Here is a 23,019-nt window from a genome sequence, read left to right on the forward strand (position 1 = left end):
AGGTAATTTTGCCAAAAAAGAATTGGCTAGGTTTATTTAAGGCAGCATGGGCCAAGAATATTATTTTTGTTTTCCTGTATATAGGTATGGGTGGAAGTGTGAATGGGGAGTGAAAGAGAGTGAATGGGGGTGAAAAATTAAAAACTGTTTTTCATTATTTTATGGGAAGAGTTTTCTGTTGGAAAGTTCCTGCTGGGGGTCCCCTAAGCTGGAAAGCTTGGGGACTATAACAAGTTGCGGTTTTGCACAAGCTTCTGTATGTCCTAAGTGTATGATTAATGTGTGTATTTTGGTTTATGTGTTTTCTTTTCTGGAATGTTGTGTTGTATTGTTATTGATATTTTATAATAAAAGAGATACAGGATGTAATGTAATGTAAGTACGGAATGGCTATTTCTGTCGTCTATCTCTATAGGTAACCTGTGAAGTAGTGTGCAGCATTTTGTGCTGACCTTGGATCTTCCCCAGTTTTATATTGGCACAATACATTTCCTTTAGTGCAGAAAGATGAAAACCAGAGTGAACCAATTATTCGGTGACAAATAGTGTGGGTTTCCTGTACTTTTCCTGTGTTGATGTCTAGGTTTCGGTGTTTTCACCCCACATTTTCCCAGTACTCGGCTCTACTCTTTTCCAGTACTAATACACCAGTTACTCAGATTAAGATGTTTTGTCATACGTGAAGTATAATAAAATAATGGAGTACAATGTGGTAAAAAAAACCAAACACATTTATTACAAAAAGTGGTAAAAAAATACAAAAAGGTATTCACAGTGGCTTGTCAGACTACACAGGGAGCAGGAGGGCATTACACTGCGGGGGCCTATGTACAGAGGTTGGGGCTACAGCACGATGCTATGGGCTCAGTTCTCGGCCCACATGTGGGGTATAGAGATATACATGTGACTACATACAATTGATCAGATTAAGACAAACCCCGGTGGGAATACATGAAATCACTTCACTTCATTGGAACTTCTCTAGGGATGGACCAAACCTACATTTGCGATCTCATCCAAGGAAAGGGATGTAACATATGCCTATATCCTAGATGTCATGGAGAGAACAGGAGAAGGTCGCTACCTTGTGGAAACTAGACTGTAAGAGCAAAGAGAGCGCAAAGTCGAGAACACAAACACTGTGATGATTGTGCATATGTTACGATATGTCCAGTCCCCATAGTATGTCCACAGACCATGCGCACTCCTCTGTCTTTATAGTGCATGTCTATGTGTTCTCCACACTTCGCCCATGGCTTCTTCTCAACACTGGGAGTAGATGTGGGTCGGTAATTGGGCACAGATGCTGTTCTGGTAAATGTTTGGAGACGGTGGAGGACTTTCTTCCCCCGATTCGGACATGAGAAGGTAAGCATACTTCAGAGGGTGGCGCGGAGGAATGGAGCGTGTCCTGGGGGATAAGAGCCCCTCACACGTCTGTAAGGCTGTGTACTCAAAGCTGGACCCTGGACTCGGCCTGCTATCCTCCGAGTTCAGCGAGTCCTCTCTCTGGATGGTCAGAGAGCCCGGCTTTTCTTTGGTAGGATATCTCTCGTTGCCCCCCACAGGTGGGACCTCCTCAGCTGTTATCTCCACCAAGTCTTCTTCTGCTCTACCCTCACCCCTGGAGGTTTTCTGGCCTGGAGCCTCTGTAAGACCCAGCCGCTCCATCTGGGCATCCATTTGTCTCTGAGTTATCATCCATGCTGGAAACTGAGGCAGGAAAGTCTTGTCCAGGGTCACATAGCTGTCTTTGTGAGGTGGTTGTGTTGAAGGAAGAGGTGGAGGCATAGGAAGTTCAGACAGGACCTCGAGTGTAGCGATGGGGCCTTCATGATAGATGTTTCTGGAGATCCACTTGAGGTAGGAGTCCGTCTGATCTACCCACAGCTGCCACATAAAATGGAAAATAATATGGAAAATCAGCAACGCATTTATAAAGCTATCTACTATCATGCTTCATAAGAGGCTTTGTCCGTACCATAAAATTGCCTTTATGAGTTGTGTATAGCTCCTTGAAGTGATGTTCTGGACTCGGTATTTTTGGCCATACCTTCTTCTTGAGGAACCTGTGGCAGTACAGGAGATGGGTCTCAGTCATGGAGTTCAATTTCCTAACTTGTCATAATAAGCTTCAAAAATGTCAGGTACCTTCTATGATACACAGTGATCAGGATGATGGCAGCACTCGGGATCAGGCCGCAAATCACGTACAGGATTATATACAGAACATCAACTGAGGAAACACAAGGTCTGTTTTTAGAGAGCTCTCTGCTGCCTCCTGTTACTGAAGCGCTGCTCTCTGCTGCCTCCTGTTACTGAAGCGCTGCTCTCTGCTGCCTCCTGTTACTGAAGCGCTGCTCTCTGCTGCCGCCTGTTACTGAAGCGCTGTTCTCTGCTGCCTCCTGTTACTGAAGCGCTGCTCTCTGCTGCCTCCTGTTACTGAAGCGCTGCTCTCTGCTGCCTCCTGTTACTGAAGCGCTGCTCTCTGCTGCCTCCTGTTACTGAAGCGCTGCTCTCTGCTGCCGCCTGTTACTGAAGCGCTGTTCTCTGCTGCCTCCTGTTACTGAAGCGCTGCTCTCTGCTGCCTCCTGTTAGTGAAGCGCTGCTCTCTGCTGCCTCCTGATACTGAAGCGCTGCTCTCTGCTGCCTCCTGTTACTGAAGCGCTGCTCTCTGCTGCCTCCTGATACTGAAGAGCTGCTCTCTGCTGCCTCCTGTTACTGAAGCGCTGCTCTCTGCTGCCTCCTGTTACTGAAGCCTGCTCTCTGCTGCCTCCTGTTACTGAAGCGCTGCTCTCTGCTGCCTCCTGTTACTGAAGCGCTGCTCTCTGCTGCCTCCTGTTACTGAAGCGCTGCTCTCTGCTGCCTTCTGTTACTGAAGCGCTGCTCTCTGCTGCCTCCTGTTAGTGAAGCGCTGCTCTCTGCTGCCTCCTGTTACTGAAGCGCTGCTCTCTGCTGCCTCCTGTTACTGAAGCGCTGCTCTCTGCTGCCTCCTGTTACTGAAGCGCTGCTCTCTGCTGCCTCCTGTTACTGAAGCCTGCTCTCTGCTGTCTCCTGTTACTGAAGCGCTGCTCTCTGCTGCCTCCTGTTAGTGAAGCGCTGCTCTCTGCTGCCTCCTGTTAGTGAAGCGCTGCTCTCTGCTGCCTCCTGTTACTGAAGTGCTGCTCTCTGCTGCCTCCTGTTACTGAAGCCTGCTCTCTGCTGTCTCCTGTTACTGAAGCGCTGCTCTCTGCTGCCTCCTGTTACTGAAGCGCTGCTCTCTGCTGCCTCCTGTTACCGAAGCGCTGCTCTCTGCTTCCTCCTGTTACTGAAGCGCTGCTCTCTGCTTCCTCCTGTTACTGAAGCGCTGCTCTCTGCTGCCTCCTGTTACTGAAGCGCTGCTCCCTGCTGCCTCCTGTTACTGAAGCGCTGCTCTCTGCTGCCTCCTGTTACTGAAGCGCTGCTCTCTGCTGCCTTCTGTTACTGAAGCGCTGCTCTCTGCTGCCTCCTGTTACTGAAGCGCTGCTCTCTGCTGCCTTCTGTTACTGAAGCGCTGCTCTCTGCTTCCTCCTGTTACTGAAGCGCTGCTCTCTGCTTCCTCCTGTTACTGAAGCGCTGCTCTCTGCTTCCTCCTGTTACTGAAGCGCTGCTCTCTGCTGCCTCCTGTTACTGAAGCGCTGCTCTCTGCTGCCTCCTGTTACTGAAGCGCTGCTCTCTGCTGCCTCCTGTTACTGAAGCGCTGCTCTCTGCTGCCTCCTGTTACTGAAGCGCTGCTCTCTGCTGCCTCCTGTTACTGAAGCGCTGCTCTCTGCTGCCTTCTGTTACTGAAGCGCTGCTCTCTGCTTCCTCCTTTTACTGAAGCGCTGCTCTCTGCTGCCTCCTGTTACTGAAGCGCTGCTCTCTGCTTCCTCCTGTTACTGAAGCGCTGCTCTCTGCTTCCTCCTGTTACTGAAGCGCTGCTCTCTGCTGCCTCCTGTTACTGAAGCGCTGCTCTCTGCTGCCTCCTGTTACTGAAGCGCTGCTCTCTGCTTCCTCCTGTTACTGAAGCGCTGCTCTCTGCTGCCTCCTGTTACTGAAGCGCTGCTCTCTGCTGCCTCCTGTTACTGAAGCGCTGCTCTCTGCTGCCTCCTGTTACTGAAGCGCGGCTCTCTGCTGCCTCCTGTTACTGAAGCGCTGCTCTCTGCTGCCTCCTGTTACTGAAGTGTTGCTCTCTGCTTCCTCCTGTTACTGAAGCGCTGCTTTCTGCTGCCTCCTGTTACTGAAGCGCTGCTCTCTGCTGCCTTCTGTTACTGAAGCGCTGCTCTCTGCTTCCTCCTGTTACTGAAGCGCTGCTCTCTGCTGCCTCCTGTTACTGAAGTGCTGCTCTCTGCTGCCTCCTGTTACTGAAGCGCTGCTCTCTGCTGCCTCCTGTTACTGAAGTGTTGCTCTCTGCTGCCACCTAGCTGTGGCGCAGGATGGATAGCAGTGTTTTTGTTCTCAGTGTGTACTCACCATTTGATATCTTGATGTGAACATCTTCAGGCCATTGGCTCCAGTAGCCGTTATACTCCTGATACGCTTTGGCTCTGACACTCAGTGTGTACTCGGCTCCATTTAGAACACCATAGAGGAAAAGCTTCACGTAGCCCTGCTGCGCTCTTACCTGAACGAAAACAAACAAGCTGGTGATTAGAAAGCAAACCATGAGTGCAGTGATGTTATTGTAGGACCGCATTATGCCTTGTTTAGTGCAAATGATGTTGTTGTAGGGCCGCATTATGCCTTGTTTAGTGCAGTGATGTTATTGTAGGACCGCATTATGCCTTGTTTAGTGCAGTGATGTTATTGTAGGACCGCATTATGCCTTGTTTAGTGCAGTGATGTTATTGTAGGACCGCATTATGCTTTGTTTAGTGCAGTGATGTCATTGTAGGACCGCATTATGCCTTGTTTAGTGCAGTGATGTTATTGTAGGACCGCATTATGCCTCGTTTAGTGCGGTGATGTTATTGTAGGACCGCATTATGCTTTGTTTAGTGCAGTGATGTCATTGTAGGACCGCATTATGCCTCATTTAGTGCGGTGATGTTATTGTAGGACCGCATTATGCCTTGTTTAGTGCAGTGATGTTATTGTAGGACCGCATTATGCCTTGTTTAGTGCAGTGATGTCATTGTAGGACCGCATTATGCCTTGTTTAGTGCAGTGATGTCATTGTAGGACCGCATTATGCCTCATTTAGTGCGGTGATGTTATTGTAGAACCGCATTATGCCTTGTTTAGTGCAGTGATGTCATTGTAGGACCGCATTATGCCTTGTTTAGTGCAGTGATGTTATTGTAGGACCGCATTATGCCTCATTTAGTGCGGTGATGTTATTGTAGGACCGCATTATGCCTTGTTTAGTGCAGTGATGTTATTGTAGGACCGCATTATGCCTTGTTTAGTGCAGTGATGTCATTGTAGGACCGCATTATGCCTTGTTTAGTGCAGTGATGTTATTGTAGGACCGCATTATGCCTCGTTTAGTGCGGTGATGTCATTGTAGGACCGCATTATGCCTTGTTTAGTGTGGTGATGTTATTGTAGGACCGCATTATGCTTTGTTTAGTGCGGTGATGTTATTGTAGGACCGCATTATGCCTTGTTTAGTGCGGTGATGTTATTGTAGGACCGCATTATGCCTTGTTTAGTGCAGTGATGTTATTGTAGGTCCGCATTATGCCTTGTTTAGTGCAGTGATGTTATTGTAGGACCGCATTATGCCCTGTTTAGTGTGATGATGTCATTGTACGACCACATTATGCCTCATTTAGTGCGGTGATGGCACTGTACACCCACATTACACCTCGTTACATTGTTTTCTTACATTTGTAAACATCTCGGTTTTCTGCAGGCTGCTTTCACCGCTCGTGTATTTCACTTCGTACATCAGGGAGTTGGACAGCATAGAAATATTAGTATTGTTGAACGTGATCAATAATCCCAGTGGCTTGAATTGCTCTTTTACTGTGATGTTTACAATGGGCTCTAAATAGACTTCAAAGAGAAAGAGAAAATGTTTGGAAAGGTTTCTATTAAGAAGCCAAATTGACAAATACTAGTCATAGCCCCATTATGATATCTGGTGGCCCTGGCTATCCTCATGGTAGAGGTTCACCGGACACTTAAAAATCTTTTAAATAAATAACTCAAAAATGGTATCAAATAGTAAAAAGTTAATAATCACCGCAACATCAATTGTGACTCCAGCCTCTATGCTTCTCTGGAATCCCACCTGCCTCTGCGCATCCTGCTTTGTTTTGTTAGATATTTAACATCTGCAGCCAATCACTGAACTGTAGCCAGTGATTGGCCGCCTTCATCTGGAAAGACTAACTAGTTCAAAGTCTGTCTTGGCAATGACTGGTCTTTTTGGACAGAGAAGTGATTGCTGCAGACAATCACTGTCCGCAGTGCTAATCAACATGGTAATATAACTACAGTGATTGGTCACATGTCTGCCAAGAAAGGATGGGTAGTATTGAGTTGGTCTTTCTACTTCCTGCTCACATGTGATCACTGCAGCCCATTACTGGCTGTATTAGGGATGTGCTGGTCTCAGCTTCAAGCAGTGATTGTCTGCAGTGGTCATGTGTCTAAAGCAGGAAGTATAAATGGTGACTCTGTACTACCCATTCTGTGTGGATGGACATGTGACAGCTGCAGACATTCACAGCCCATGGCAGTAATGTGTTGGCGGGTGATTGGCTGCAGCAGTCACCTGCACAAATGGAGCAGAAACTATAAAGGATGGAGGCGAACCCAAGAAGCACGGGAGCGGTGGTGAATCAGTAACGTGGTACTGTGAGCGCTTTATAAAGGCATTTAGCAGCGCCGCTATTATATGCCAGTCAGTATGAACATCCAGAAGCTCAAAAGTGATCACTAGTGGTCGTTGGCAAAAAAAAAAGTGCTGAATGTAAGGCAGTGGTCCCTCTTCTTAACTGAGCTGGCCTGCCTGGGGGTCTTCCTGAATCCCCCATTACACATGGGCTAACCATTATGACTGTGAGGTTTCTGGTGCCGTGGGTCAGTACATTACATGCAGAGGGTTTCTTACCAACTTCTTCAGGGCTGCAGTTTCGGCTGAAGCTGCTGTTCTCCCAGGTGTCCGTCACTGCGATATGATATGGATCCAGATTAAAAGCACGAACCTTATCACCGGGAAACTGGCAGACGTGCCACCAGGTGCCATTGCGAGCAGCCACCGTCCTTAAGGTGCAAATTTCTGTTTTCCCGTCACTGATAAAAAAAAACATCAATTCATACAGTGGGACTTAATATGTTAGAAGTGCGTGTAAATACCCGGGTAATGGCGGCCAGACCAGGCGATTGCTGGCAGCGGTTTCTGAAGTTTTTTTTGATACTCACAGTTCATAGTGAAAGGTATAGCTGGAGGCGTCCGATCTGCCGCTTTCCCAAAAACACTTCAGGTCAAACAAGGTGGTTGTGAAGCAGAAAGGAAGCACGGACTGATCTTCGATAACGCTGGACACTGTAGAAACGAGGAGAGTAACATCGATGGCTTTTTCCAAACTGATGCCTGCGACGTGCTCCATACAGCGGCGCAGGGCACAGTCTGCAGCCTCTCCTGTGCCTCCTAATCTCTTGCTTAAAGCTTCATTCACACCTCTGCAGGTGACCGCTGCAGCCATTCACTGGGTCCGAAGCCTGCGCCGTCTACATCTACAGAGCTGCTGAGCCCGCTGTGGCTGCAGCGGTCAAGTGTTCTGGAGTCACCGCTGCAGACAATCAACAAAGACCAAAGCAGCAGCAGAGAGGCATCGCTGAGCCTGGGAGAGTGAGTATTGGTGTGTTTGGGGCTTTCAATGTCTGCAACCCTATATTAAAAGAAAAATGTATATATTCCCGGACAACCCTTTTGAGAAAGTCATTTAAAACTTAAAATATGATGTAGATGACCCAATAGAAGAGGCAGAGCATCTCGGGTACGGTCACCCAACAGTCCAAATTCATCCATTTTTGGGCCGGTCTTTATGAAGTTGCTGGCATATCTCATCAATTGACTGGATTGGCTCTTTTTCCTGCCCAGACCTGAAGACTAGTTTAATGTCCTTCCAAGTGTCTGTTCACACTGCATTTTTTTCTGCCATTTTTTAGGAGGTGGTTCAGTAAAAAAAAATGGCTGAAAAAGAGCTAACAAAACGATGAAAAGAAAGGTCCTGTTGATTTCCATGGGAAGACGACTTGCTGTTCAGACGTCTGTTAGCCAGGTTTTCACAAGATGCCGAGCGTTTAAAAGAAGTGAGGCCGTGTTCCCACGACGTACGGGCGTGAAAAATCTGCTGCGCCAAAAATATCAAATAAAGAGGAAAGTGCATAAAAGATTGCAGCAAAAACACAATAATCAGAGAAGCTCTGCAGGTCACTATTTTGTGTGGAGGATTAACAAAAATATCCTGGGAAACGCTTAGGGGTGACGGACGAGGCACTCGGCACTTTATATGTGAGTTACTAGTATGATTATTTAGCGGAGACTGAGCCCGGGCAGTGTGGACATATATTGTATCTGCTCCATTCATTATTCACAAGTATTGGCTATAGCTTGCTAGGCATTGAGATATGTGTTTAAGAGGTTTCATATTATTAACTCCTTACAGCTACAATTAAAGGGCCAGTACCTGTTTATTTTGATATATGTATAATCACATTTTTTAAGTGCTCTGTAGCCTCTTTTGTTTGTCCCACCACAGAGGTGAATTTTTGGCTTGCACTATTTTCTTTGTAATTTATGATATTTTTAAATAATTTTCCACGTGGAATAATAAAACAATTTTTTAATTTGTTGAAATATGGTGCCAGTTTCTGTTTATTAAATTAATATATGTAACAGATAAGTGGGTTTAGCATCATCCACAACTGTTGTCTTACATAGAGTCCAGGCATTTTTGAGTTCTCAAGTTCATCACGGACCTCTTTTTTTTTTCTTCTTTTTTTTTTTACAGAATGTACCAAACTGCTGATTTGGCCACCCCTAACATTTCTGCTATCTCGCTGTTGGATTTCTTTTTTTTCACAGCCTAAATAAGGTCTCTTCCATTGAAAGCTCCCTTGATTGCAAGTTGTGGGTTCACAGCAACAGCTTCCAAATTCAAATACCTCACCTGGAATCAGCTCCAGACCTTTCACCTGCTTAATTGATAATGGATTAATGAGGGAATAGTCTATATGGCCCATTTAAGAGCTTTTGAGATAATTGTCTAATTACTTTTCGTCCCTTTAAAAAGGGGCAGCTACATATTAAAGAACTGGAATTCATAAACCTTTACTCCAGATAGATTGTGAATACCCTCAAAATAAATCTGAGAGTCTGCACTTTAAGCCAATATTGATTATCTAACTGAATATGATTTGGTAAACAATTAAAATTACAAAATTTGTGTCATTGTCCAAATATTTCTGGACCTAGCTGTATGTATGTCATGTTGTGACTGAAATCATAATAACAGAGACGGCTGAGAGGTGGATGCCTGATAGTATAGAAAAGTCAGTTCAGAGCAGTATGGACGCCAGTGTTATAGTCAGAGCTGTTGGCGTAACTTTTACTTCCAGTCCGGATAGTGACATGTGAGGGTATATGGCCTGAATGCTGCAAGGAGAACCGAGCACTGCACATGTCCTGGCACACCTCCTAGTCCTGTACATCTGCTGCACCAGATAAGACGTTCTGTGATAACTACTACAGGACGATGACGACTGTTCTCCCAGGACATGGCCACAGCCTTCTTCTGCTCGAACACAAAATATGTTTTCTCACATTCCTGGAGATTTAGGGTTTAGATCAGAACTTGTTATTGTAAATGTGAACATGTTTTTGGAAACATGTTATTTCATCATGAGGTGCCCAACCCCACTCGTCCATCCAAATGTTCTTCGTTCCCCACTCTTTTCTCCAAACGTGTCTCCTCCTCAATTCTTCTCTCCAAATGGGACCACTCTCCAACTCTTCTCTATAAATGGGACCACTCTCCAACTCTTCTCTCTAAATGGAACCACTCCCCAACTCTTCTCTATAAATGGGACCACTCCCCAACTCTTCTCTATAAATGGGACCTCTCCCCAACTCTTCTCTATAAATGGGACCACTCCCCAACTCTTCTCTATAAATGGGACCACTCCCCAACTCTTCTCTATAAATGGGACCTCTCCCCAACTCTTCTCTATAAATGGGACCACTCCCCAACTCTTCTCTATAAATGGGACCACTCCCCAACTCTTCTCTATAAATGGGACCACTCCCCAACTCTTCTCTATAAATGGGACCTCTCCCCAACTCTTCTCTATAAATGGGACCACTCCCCAACTCTTCTCTATAAATGGGACCACTCCCCAACTCTTCTCTATAAATGGGACCACTCCCCAACTCTTCTCTATAAATGGGACCACTCCCCAACTCTTCTCTATAAATGGGACAACTCCCCAACTCTTCTCTATAAATGGAACCACTCCCCAACTCTTCTCTATAAATGGAACCACTCCCCAACTCTTCTCTATAAATGGGACCACTCCCCAACTCTTCTCTATAAATGGAACCACTCCCCAACTCTTCTCTATAAATGGGACCACTCCCCAACTCTTCTCTATAAATGGGACCACTCCCCAACTCTTCTCTATAAATGGGACCACTTCCCAACTCTTCTCTATAAATGGAACCACTCCCCAACTCTTCTCTACAAATGGGACCACTCCCCAACTCTTCTCTACAAATGTGACCACTCCCCAACTCTTCTCTACAAATGTGTCCACTCTCCCACCACTCTTCTCTGCAAATGTTTTTAGTTCCCCATTCTTCTCTCCAAATGTGTCCACTCCCCCACTCTTTGCAAATGTGACCACTCCTTCACACTTCTTTCCAAATGGTCCACCTCCCCCACTCTTCTCTTCAAATGTCTCTTCAACCATTCTTCTCTCCAACTATGTTCACTCTCCCACTCCTCTCCAAATGTGACCACTCTCCCACTATTCTTCTCTCCAAATATGTCCTCTCCCTCACTCTTCTCTCCAAATGTGACCACTCTCCCACTCTTTTCTCCAAATGTGTCCCCTCCTCCATGTCTCTTCCTCCACTCTTCTCTGTCTCTTCCCCCACTCGTATCTTCCTCTACTCTTCCAATCATGTGTATCAGGCCAGCACCTAAAGATGTCGTCGAGTGCGTATAACTTTAGACCTGCAAGCGCGGTAGCAATGTCATCAGCAACACGAGATCACATTGTGGGAGGCTTATGAGGGGACAGAGGGAGCTCCCTCCTTCTGTCTAGCCACCTAGATGCTTTGGTCAGTAATGAATCTCGACATTTAAAGGGTTAAAGAGTCAGAATCAAATGTTTCCGCCATTACGCCAGGAACTCAGCCATCAATCGTGATGATTACACGAGCAGTGCTTCTGAGCCCAAGCTTTCACTGTGACATACAGGTATGTCTTAGTGCCATAACTGAGGGAATTCCATGATCTACCTGTACCTCATGGAGCCTCAGGGGGATACCCAACTGTAAGCTTTTTGCCAAAAAAAAAAAGAGCCTCTACTCCATTTTTTTTCTATGATTCTGATGCAGAAAGCTGGATACTTTTCTCTTCTATTTCCCATAGACAATGAATGGGGCAGAGGTCGAGCCTGGGCAACTAAAGGCTGAAGTGCAGAACCCGGGTCCTGGGTACCTGAGCCCCATTTTCAGGATTGGACCCCAGTGATCAGTAAGTTATCCCCCTTCCTATATAATTGCCTATTAAAAGTCTCAAGTTGGAATAGTGCAACATTAAAACCTACTGAGCACAACAGGCGGCCAGGAGATGAATGAAGCGACCAGTGCCCTGATGCTCCACTCAAAGTCTGTAACACCGACAGAGCTATCGACGCTCCATTCACCTCTTTCTTCTGGCTTCTGTCGCCTGACCAGGACAGGAGGAGACATAACCCACTCACCGCGGGGGTCCCGATGTCAAGAAATTTACCAATCTAAGAATTCATCAACTGTCCAGCAACAACTATACCAACTATACCTGTACAACAAAGAAAATCTATAGCTGATACTTTACAGCAAGTAGCACAAAAAAGCATCAAACCACGGCAGCTCAAGACGAAAAGTAACAAAAACATAAAAAAATAAAAAACTTCAATCTTCAAAAATAATTAAAAAAAACAAAACACGTTCCTTTATGGCTGTGTCAATGTAAAATAAAAAAAAAGTAAAAAAAAAAATGATATGTACCCATCATACATATTCGCCATCCCATAATCCAGTGCCCATATACCCATCACACATCCTCCATCCCATAGTCCAGTGCCCATATACCCATCATACATATCTTCCATCCCATAGTCCCATGCCCATATACCCATCATACATATCCTCCATCCCATAGTCCAGTGCCCATATACCCATCATACATATCCTCCATCCCATAGTCCCGTGCCCATATACCCATCATACATATCCTCCATCCCATAGTCCAGTGCCCATATAGCCTATGACACTCTCGGGGTCCAGACGTGTGACTGTGCCAAATTTTGTGGCTGTAGCTGCGACGGTGCGGATGCCAATCCCGGATATACACACACACATACACACTTTGAGCTTTATATATTAGATATATATACTATATATAATATATACTAGCTGAAGAGCCCGGCGTTGCCTGGGCATAGTAACCAACTGTGGTTAGTTATAACAAATTATAATTATTATATTGCACATAAAACCATTTCACATCATATATTCAACACTACAGATTTGCAACACAAATTAACTAAACGATTACCCAAGTATCCTCTCCTGTGTGATACTTTCTGCTGAGCTGTGTATCTAATCCTCTCCTGTGTGATACTTTCTGCTGAGCTGTGTATCTAATCCTCTCCTGTGTGATACTGACTGCTGAGCCGTGTATCTAATCCTATCCTGTGTGATACTGACTGCTGAGCCGTGTATCTAATCCTCTTCTGTGTGTTACTGACTGCTGAGCCGTGTGTCTAATCCTATCCTGTGTGATACTGACTGCTCAGTCGTGTATCTAATCCTATCCTGTGTGATACTGACTTCTGAGCTGTGTACCTAATCCTATCATGTGTGTTACTGACTGCTCAGCCGTGTATCTAATCCTATTCTGTGTGATACTGACTGGTGAGCCATGTATCTAATCCTATCCTGTGTGATACTGACTGCTGAGCTGTGTATCTAATCCTATCCTGTGTGATACTGACTGGTGAGCCGTGTATCTAATCCTCTCCTGTGTGATACTGACTGCTGAGCTGTGTATTTAGTCCTATCCTGTGTGATACTGACTGCTGAGCTGTGTATCTAATCCTATCCTGTGTGATACTGACTGCTGAGGCGTGTATCTAATCCTATCCTGTGTGATACTGACTGCTAAGCTGTGTATCTAATCCTATCCTGTGTGATACTGACTGCTGAGCCGTGTATCTAATCCTATCCTGTGTGATACTGACCGCGTATCTAATCCTATCCTGTGTGATACTGGGCTCCCCCTGCAGTCTGTGTCAGAGGGTGGTCTGTGTTGGCACGGTAATATATTGTGTTATTTCCAGCTTTACAGAAGGACGATAACACCATAGAAATGATAAGAATAATAGGCCTCAGTTACCACAACTACAACTGTCTACAAAGCGTGGCGAGTTTTGAGTGGCGACTTTTGTGTTTGGACTTTTATGTGGCGAGGTTGGTGTATGTGTGGTGAAATGTGTGCTGAGGGTGGTAGATGTGGTGAAGCACGTGGTAGTGTGTGGCGCATGTTGTGTGTTCATATCCCCGTGTGTGGTGAGTATCCCATGTCAGGGCCCCATCTTAGTAACTGTACGGTATATACTCTTTGGCGCCATCGCTCTCATTCTTTCAGTCCCCCTTGTTCACATCTGGCAGCTGTCAATTTGCCGCCAACACTTTTCCTTTCACTTTTTCCCCATTATGTAGATAGGGTCAAAATTGTTTGGTGAATTGGAACGCGCGGGGTTAAAATTTCACCTCACAACATAGCCTATGACGCTCTCAGGGTCCAGACGTGTGACTGTATCAAATTTTGTGGCTGTAGCTACGACGGTGCAGATGCCAAACCCGGACATACACACATACATACACACCCACATTGAGCTTTATATATTAGAGATATATATATACATATATATAATCTTATTATGTTATTAATATTCATTATATATATATATATATATATACACTGTATATACATACACACACAGTTGTGCTTAAAAGTTTGCATACCCCGGCAGAATTTTTGCTTTCTTGGTCTTTTTTTCAGAGACTATGAATGATAACACCAAAACTTTTTCTCCGCTCATGGTTAGTGGTTGGTGAAGCCATTTATTGTCAAACTACTGCGTTTTCTCTTTTTAAGTCATAATGACAACCCAAAACATCCAATGACCCTGATCAAAAGTTCACATACCCTGGTGATTTTGGCCTGATAACGTGCACAGATGTTGACACAAATAGGTTTGAATGGCTACTAATGGTAACATCCTCACCTGTGACCTGTTTGCTTGTAATCAGTGTGTGTGCGCATAAAAGTTGAGTGAGTTTCTGGGATCCAGACAGACTCTTGCATCTTTCATCCAGCCACTGACGTTTCTGGATTGTGAATCATGGGGAAAGTAAAAGAATTGTCAATAGATTTACAGGAAAAGGTAGTTGAACTGTATAAAACAGGAAAGGGATACAATAAGATATCCAAGGAATTGATAATGCCAGTCAGCAAACTGTGATTAACAAATGAAAAATCAGGGGCTCTCTAAAAACAAAACCACAGTCAGGTAGACCAACAAAAATTTTGTCCACGAAGACTTCCGGTTCCGGCGCCCGCATGTGAGGAGCAAGGCTTCCAGCGCTCCCCAACCCCCTGCTAAAAGGCAGCATCTATACCGCAAACTTGATCCCCGGATTACCGGGAACGGGAGGAGAGGAAGCCCCGGCCCTGCTGCACCGCTGCATGGACAGATACGTCCTCAGGAACAGCGGTAAAGAGGCAGCTCAAAACCGAGGGGGAGAGACACGCGCGCCTTCCAAGATGGCGCCGGCGCCGACCTCAGCGGCGGCAGCAGCTGCTTCAAGGCAGACGGTGAGGAGAGGGGAGCAGGGAGGAAGGAGAGACGGCAGGGCTGAGACACACAAGTCTGGGAAATCCGCGATTGAGAAGCTCAGGGAGACCCAGGGCACCCCTAAGCCATGTACTCTTCCTGACGCGATTTATGCCCCTGCATCCCCCACTGCTATGGAGGACTGCGGTGATTGTGAGGAGCGTGACCTCCCTGGATCGCACATACCTGAGATGGACTATAAAAAGCTGGCAGGGGAGGTGGCAGGTCATTTACTGCCTGAGATCACGTCAAAGCTGAGGGAGTACATAGGAACGGCCTTGCATGATATGCAGAAGCATCTAGATGAAACCGCTGAGAAGGTGTCCGCAATGGAGACACGTGTATCTACACTGGAAGACAATGTATATGATGATCAGTCAACAATATCTAGATTATCTAAGGAAAACCTGATTTTGAGAGATAAAATTGATGATCTGGAAAACAGATCCAGACGGAGTAATATTCGGATTATAGGAATCTCTGAAAAATTCCCCATAAAGGACTTAAGAAATCTGTGCGAAAAGATGATCCCCGAGGCTTTGGGGTTAGAGGCGGGGAAGATAATTGAGCGGGTACATCGCATTGGCCCCCAAAAGAACCCGTCCGAAATGGGCAACCAGATAAGACCTAGACAAATCATTACCAAGTACCTGAACTTTTCGGACAAAAATGATGTCATTCAGTCCTATAAAAGACTTAGACGACCCCTTGAAATTAGGGGGGAAAAAGTGCTCTTATTTGAAGACTTTTCTGCTGAAGTGACCAGGCAACGCAGAGCTTTCAGTGTGATATGCACAGAACTACACAAAAACAATGTGCGGTTCCAATTGAGATACCCGGCAACCCTCTACATTAGGCATCAAGATGGCTCTTCACATTCATTTTACAATCCCAAAGAAGCAGAGAAGTTTCTCAAGACCTTGAGAGTCGTTCACACAGAGGATGCAAGATCGCAGGGAAGCGCAAACAGTCCCAAAGAGCATCTAAAGGACTGGCCGACATACACGGAGGACAGAAGCCCGAATCTAGTATCGGATTCACCGAAGGCCCAGAGAACGTCCAAACAATCCGGGAAGGTTTGAAGAAGGGTGTATGGATCGCTACTGAGGACAGATTGGGGTTTGACGTATAGTTGTTTTCTTCTCTTTCTGGGGTCTGATCTCCTCTCGGACCGCCCGAGGGATTTGTATTCTATATGTCTGTTTATAACTGATCACGCAATAATGGGAGAGGGGAAAGGGGGGAGGGGAGCAAGGGAAGGAAAAGGTGCGGGGAAGAAGTGAAGTCAAAAATGGTATGCCAATCTGGACAAGGATCCTGGAGATGTTCTCCAGGCTCCTTAGGGGATAAAGGGGCAGGGAAAAGGTTAATCTTGGTTCAACTTGTTTGTGGGGGATATAACTGTATTTTTGATTTTGAAATTGGCTCACATGGACAGAGAAGCTTTGCTCGTATCCCAGTGTTGGGTGTCACTAAGTTAACTACAGTTGGCCCACCTAAAAAAAAAAAAAAAAAAAAAAAAAAAAAAATATATATAATTAATAAGAATTTATGAGGATAGTTACCTGGAATGTAAGGGGCCTGAAGTCCCCACAGAAGAGGTTAATGATTCTCAGACATCTTAAGCGTATTAAGCCAGATATAGCCCTATTACAAGAGACACATTTGGAATTGTCAGACTTTAAGAGGATGGAAAAATTGTGGGTGGGCAAAACATACGGGTCACCAGCTGTTAATAATAAGGCAGGAGTACTAATGTTGATAGATAAAAATTTCCAACACCAGGTGGTGAACACTAAAACGGATCATGAGGGGAGGCTACACTCGATTACCATAACGGCATCAGGCAGCACATACAAAATAATGAACGTATATGCCCCCAATGAAAATAATAAAACATACTACCATTTTCTAGAACAGGAGATACTGAAAGATCCCATACATGACCTGATAATCGGGGGGGATTTCAACTCGGTGGTAAATGTCTCAGAAGATAGAAAAAACGAATCACAGGGGACACCGGGGCTGAGAGGCCAAGATAAAGTAATTTCCCCAATGCTAAAAAACACGGGCCTGACTGACACTTGGAGATATCTGCACCCGCAGGATAGGGAATTCACTTTCTATTCACCTGCCAGAGACGCGTGGTCGAGGATAGATCATTTCTTGGTCTCCCCGACTGTCCTTGGCAGGGTGTTGTCGTCTACAATACATGATCTGGTGATATCGGATCATGCGCCTGTGATAATAGAACTGGCAGATGCGTTCCCTAGAGGAACAGACTATTTATGGAGATTTCCTAGATATTTACATGACAACGAAGATTTCGCATTAAAACTGAAGGAGTGGTGGGGAGAGATAAGAGAGGATAATAGGTCTCACGAGACTAACTCACCCCTAATATGGGAAACAATTAAAGTAGTCATGAGGGGAAAAATAATTTCATACACGTCAGCTTTAAAAAGGAAAACACAGGAAAAGTACACAGAACTCACGAACAGGCTCAGACAGACTTATACCCTGTTTCAAAGTCACCCCAACAAAATAAATAAAGATAACTGGTTAATGGAGCAAAGAGAATTTAATACTTGGATGACTAAGAGGGAACAATTATTTAAATCATCTCATGAAGCCAAATTCCATAGATTTGGAAATAAAGCAGGAAAACTGATGGCCTCTATGGTCAGGAATAGATTCTTTGCACAAGGCCCTTTTCATCTAAAAGACCAAAATGGTAACATACAAATTAAACCAAAAGAAATAGCCAATATTCTGGGAAAATACTATAAGAACCTTTATATGGATAAGGTGGATCGGAGATTTCCGAAGACCACATTACTCGATCGACCAGATATCCCGAAGTTGTCAGATGAACAAAAACAACTCTTAAATTCACTCATTACACAAGAAGAAATTAAACAGACAATTAGGAACTTGGGGAATGGGAAAGCCCCGGGCCCTGATGGCTATTCGGGAGAATTTTTTAAGATTTTACAGGATGAAGTATCCCCTGTTTTAGCAAAAATATTTAACGGGATACTAGAAGGGAAGCCCATGACGAGGCCCAGCAAATTAGCATATATCAAAGTTTTACCAAAACCAGGAAAGGATCCCCTGTCGCCGGGATCTTATCGTCCCATTTCCTTAATAAACGTAGATAATAAAATTATGTCTAAAATCCTGGCTGATAGATTGGCAGAAATATTACCAAATCTAATATCGGAATCACAGGCGGGTTTTGTTAAGGGTAGGTCAGCAACGAGTAACTTGAGAAAAGTCATGTTGGTCTTGGACAGGGTAAACCTTAATCCCACTCCAAGTGAAAAACCAGCATTACTAACAATCGATGCTGAGAAAGCATTTGATAATGTCAGGTGGGAATGGCTTTTCAGGGTGTTGGTAAGAATGGGTTTTGATGGCTCCTTCCTGACCTACATCACAGAGTTATATTCAAGGCCGGAGGCCCAGATCTACATTCCAGGTTTCCTCTCGGACAGGTTCCCACTGTCCAGGGGGACAAGGCAGGGGTGTCCTTTGTCGCCTCTGCTATTCAATATAGCTCTGGAACCTTTGGTGAGAGAGTTGTCTGACCCGCAGCGGTTTCCTGGCATTCAGATCGGTGGGGAGACAGTGCGTGCTACTTTCTTTGCCGATGATATTTTGCTTTTCCTTAGGGATCCCTTTGCGCAGGTGGAACCGGCTATAGAAACGATAAATACATATGGGGATTATGCGGGCTTTAAAATTAACAAGATTAAATCCGAACTGCTTCCCCTGGGAAGGTGGGACGAGACGAATAGACAGGAATTAAATAGAGCTCAATTGGGGGTGGGTATGGCGAAATCTTATATTAAATATTTAGGCATTAAAATAGGGGGAGAGCCATCTTCTATATACAAATTAAACTACCCTCCTTTAATAACAAATATAGTAAATGATCTAGTAAAGTGGAAAGATCTGCCATTAAATTTAACAGGGAGAATACAACTTATTAAAATGATGAGTACTTCGAAATTAATGTACTACCTTCAAACAATCCCACTCCTGCTGAAACACACGGATGTAAAAGCATTGACTTCTGCGTTCTCCAAATTTATTTGGAGGAACAAAAAACCACGCATAAGTCTTAAAAAGATGATGAATCCAAAGACGGAAGGGGGCTTAAACTTATCAAGTATTAGAAATTATAATATAGCGTGTCTGACAAGGTACTTTTTAAATTGGTTGCATGGTGAGAGTAAATATTCGGCCTATGTCATAGAGAAGGAATATGCCCAACCTTGGGATCTTAGGTCCTTGTTACATGCAAGATTAAAGATGCTCCCAGCCAAAATCAAAAATTCTTTGATATTCCGGGATACTATTGCCACCTGGAAGACGGTGAGAAAAAAATATAAACTTTCGTTCCGAATATCTAAATACCTCCCAATGTGGAACAACATAGAGTTTTTACCGGGAGTAGAGAATAAACTGTTTAAGGAATGGAGAGATAGGGGTATACAGGAGATAGCTCATCTGGTTCATCCTACAGAGAACAGATGGCTAAGACAAAACGAAATAATAGAAAAATTTGATCTCCAAAAATTTCAAACGTTACAATTTGAACAGATTAGGTATCATATCATGTCCCACTTAGTAGACACGCAGGCGGAGTTCACATGCAACGAGTTTGATAAAATGGTTGATGCAGCAAAAAATTTTTCGTCTATTACATTGCTGTATAACACGATGAGAGGGGTGCTCTTAGATAGTCATCCAGATACCTTCTATAAAAAATGGGAATCGCAGCTGGAGGACAGGGCTATTGGAGACAAAATAAGGAAGGGGTGGACTAAAGCTCGTCAGTCCCTTATTAATGAGAGTTGGAGAGAAACTCAATTCAAAATAATACATAGGGCAATATACGCCTTCCAGTTTCCAAGGAGTTCTGATAAGCCAGATAGAATCACGCAGTGTCCCAAGTGTAATGTCCCATTTACTGACTTACTCCATGGCCTACTAACTTGCAAGCACGTGGCGGATATGTGGGGTGCGGTTAGAAAATATATAAAGAACATATGGGATTGGGGTGATGAAATCCCGAGAGATTTGATCTTATTTCATTATTGGGAGAAGCCCCCCGTTGCTCATGAAGGGGGGGGAGGACCCCCGGATGTCGTCCATATAATCATAATGCTCATGAAAAAAATATTACTAACAAATTGGCTGCAAAAGGACATGCCCACCATAAAAGAACTCTCGGGTCGCCTGAAACATGTAATGCTAATGGAAAGGTTGGAAGCAGAAAAGAGGAAGTCTTGCGAAACATCTAGATTTTTTACAAAGTGGAGGCATTATATTGTGGAACATTGTAACAAGGAGGAAATTCAACGCATAGTTATTCCTTTCAGGGACACAACATGGTACCACAAGGAATCTTTGGGGGGAACACTGGGAAGATTAAAACTGAACTGAGGCAAATGATTTCTGTGAGCCAATGAAAGTCAATTATGGAGAGTCATAGAGCCTGTGAGTGGGTAGGCTCTCCACAAAGCAAGGGAGGAAAAGGTTATAGGGTGTTGGGGGGGGGGGGGGAGAGATTCTTGGGGAGGGAAGAGGGTAGCAGAGTTAAAGCTGTTCTTTAAATATGTAATCTTAAGGAAGAAGTGGACGCCATCGACTTCTGGACAGATTGTTACCAGAGATACATGCTCTTGATTAGAGCCGTGATATTGCGTCTCTCTGAAGAATGCAAATTTGTAACATGATATGTACTTGTATGGCTTTTTCTTTTTGTACTTTCTTTTGTTGTTAACAAAAAAAAAATTTCTAATAAAAATTTTGTCCACAACTGCCAGAAAAATTGTTCGGGGCGCAAAGAATAACCCACAAATAACATCAGCTGAAATGCTGGACTCTCTGAAAACTAGTGCTGTGGCTGTTTCAAGATGCACAATAAGGAGACACTTGAAGAAAAGTGAGCTGCATGGTAGAGTCGTCAGAAGAAAGCCATTACTACGCAAATGCCACGAAGTATCTCACCTACAATATGCAAAACAGCACAGAGATAAGCCTCAAAACTTCTGGAACAAGGTAATTTGGAATGATCAGACAAAAATTGAACTTGGCCACAGCCATAAATGTTACATGATGAAAGGAACACCATTCCTACTGTAAAGCAAAGGCACAGGAAACTTGGTCAAAGTTGAAGGAAAGATGAATGCAGCATGTTATCAGCAAACACTGGAGGCAAGTTTGCAATCATCAGCCTGGAAGCTGTGCATGTGATGTACTTGGACCTTCCAACATGACAACGATCCAAAACACAAGGCCAAGTTGACCTGTCATTGGCTGCAGCAGAACAAAGTGAAGGTTCTGGAGTGGCCATCTCAGTCTCCTCACCTCAATATCATTGAGCCACTCTGGGGAGATCTCAAGAGCGCAGTTCATGCTAGACAGCCCAGAAAATTACAGGAACTGAGACATTTTGCCAAGAATTACCATCTGAGAAAATAAAGAACCTTATCCACAACTACCACAAAAGACTTCAAGCTGTCATTGATGTTAGAGGGGGAAATACACGGTATTAAGAAATGGGGTATGTGAACTTTTTATCAGGGGCATTTGGATGTTTTGGGTTGTCATTATGATTTAAAAAGAGAAAACGCAGTAGTCTGACAATAAATGGCTTCACCCAGCCACTAACCATGAGTGGAGAAAAAGTTTTGGTGCTATCATTCATATTCTCTGAAAAAAGGCCAAGAAAGCAAAAATTCTCCCGGGGTATGTATACTTTTGAGTACAACTGTATATCTTTGCTGGCGCGTTTGTACCGCCCCATAGAATAAATGTGGCCATATTATTTATAGTTAGGAACAAAAGTTAATAAATTAAATAACTACGACATATCCTGCTAACAAAAAAAAAGCCCGTATTCGGCTTAATGGTTGATAATACGGTTACGTTCACACAGTGTTTTTTTTTTTTTGCTGAAATCACAACAATAAACGCACTACCCCCACGGTGACAAAAGAACTGCAATGTGTGAACAACTGAGTTCCCCAATAAAAAAGTACAGTTCTGATGGGATGGCGTACTTACCTTCATTCAGTAGAGAGGACAGCGTGGTATCGTTCACCTTCCCACTACACACCGCCATCCACATGCTCAGAAACAGACATTTGCTGTAAAGTGCCCGCGGCTTTCTGGACATATTCTTGGGATAGGCTGTACCCGTCCAGCTGGGCATGTTGTCCTCCAGTTGGCTCACATGAATCTTTCCTGTGGCATCAGTCCATGTGCCCCTGAATGCATTGGTGCATGCTGGCTGTTGTAGTTCTCAGTGCGTGTCTTCGGTGGCTCTGTCTCCGCTGTGTGACTCGGTTTCTGAATACTGAGGCGAGATGAGCTCTGCAGTGGGAGATAAGGCCGGGTGTGTACGAGGGATGGATACGGCAACAGTGCAGTTCTATGACAGGCTGTATCACAGGCTGTATGTCTGTGGTTTGTAATTAGAGATCACTTAAAGGGGATGTGACCCTTCATGGGAAATCCAGCGCTTCCCGGTTATGAGGCTCCTCCATTTTTGATAGCAGGAATGAGCAATGTGATTTGTGCTGGACTGGTTGGTCAGGTACACTTACTAGGCCCTACATAGCCATGGCATCACGTGAGGCCTAGTAACCCAACCACATGAAGGACACTAACGAGCTTCAGTGAATAACATACTGTGATCGATTGTTTTTTTCTTCCATCTTTGACGAATCTTCAACTGAGGCTCCGACAGAAAGCGATGAGCTGCAATCTGTGAGAAAGTCTGGCAGAAAGTGTTCAACCCCCCTTTTGCCCCTCGTTCAGTCTCCCCCCCACCCCATGCCCCTCACTCAGTCTCCCCCCACCATGCCCCTCACTCAGTCT

General features: G+C 44.6%; 1 protein-coding gene across 2 annotated transcripts; it reads right to left on the bottom strand.

Moving 5' to 3' along the window:
• Positions 1-713: 713 nt before the first annotated feature.
• EPOR (erythropoietin receptor) lies at positions 714-22,719 on the bottom strand. 2 transcript variants are annotated; one of them, XM_073587443.1, is made up of 9 exons: positions 22,204-22,269; positions 14,515-14,617; positions 7,372-7,495; positions 7,061-7,242; positions 5,828-5,997; positions 4,471-4,621; positions 2,152-2,236; positions 1,982-2,069; positions 714-1,890 (listed from the first exon to the last, which is right to left on the bottom strand). In XM_073587443.1, the coding sequence occupies exons 1-9, from the start codon at positions 22,207-22,209 to the stop codon at positions 1,264-1,266; spliced, it is 1,536 nt and encodes a 511-aa protein (XP_073443544.1). In that variant the 5' UTR covers positions 22,210-22,269; the 3' UTR covers positions 714-1,263. The 2 variants fall into 2 exon arrangements, with proteins under 2 accessions (XP_073443544.1, XP_073443543.1); XM_073587442.1 differs by lacking the exon at positions 14,515-14,617 and having other exon boundaries at positions 22,204-22,719.
• Between the last annotated feature and the right edge of the window lie 300 nt (positions 22,720-23,019).

This window comes from Dendrobates tinctorius, unplaced genomic scaffold (genome assembly GCF_039654945.1).
Source record: "Dendrobates tinctorius isolate UK_male_01 unplaced genomic scaffold, ASM3965494v1 ptg000099l, whole genome shotgun sequence".
NCBI lineage: Eukaryota > Metazoa > Chordata > Amphibia > Anura > Dendrobatidae > Dendrobates > Dendrobates tinctorius.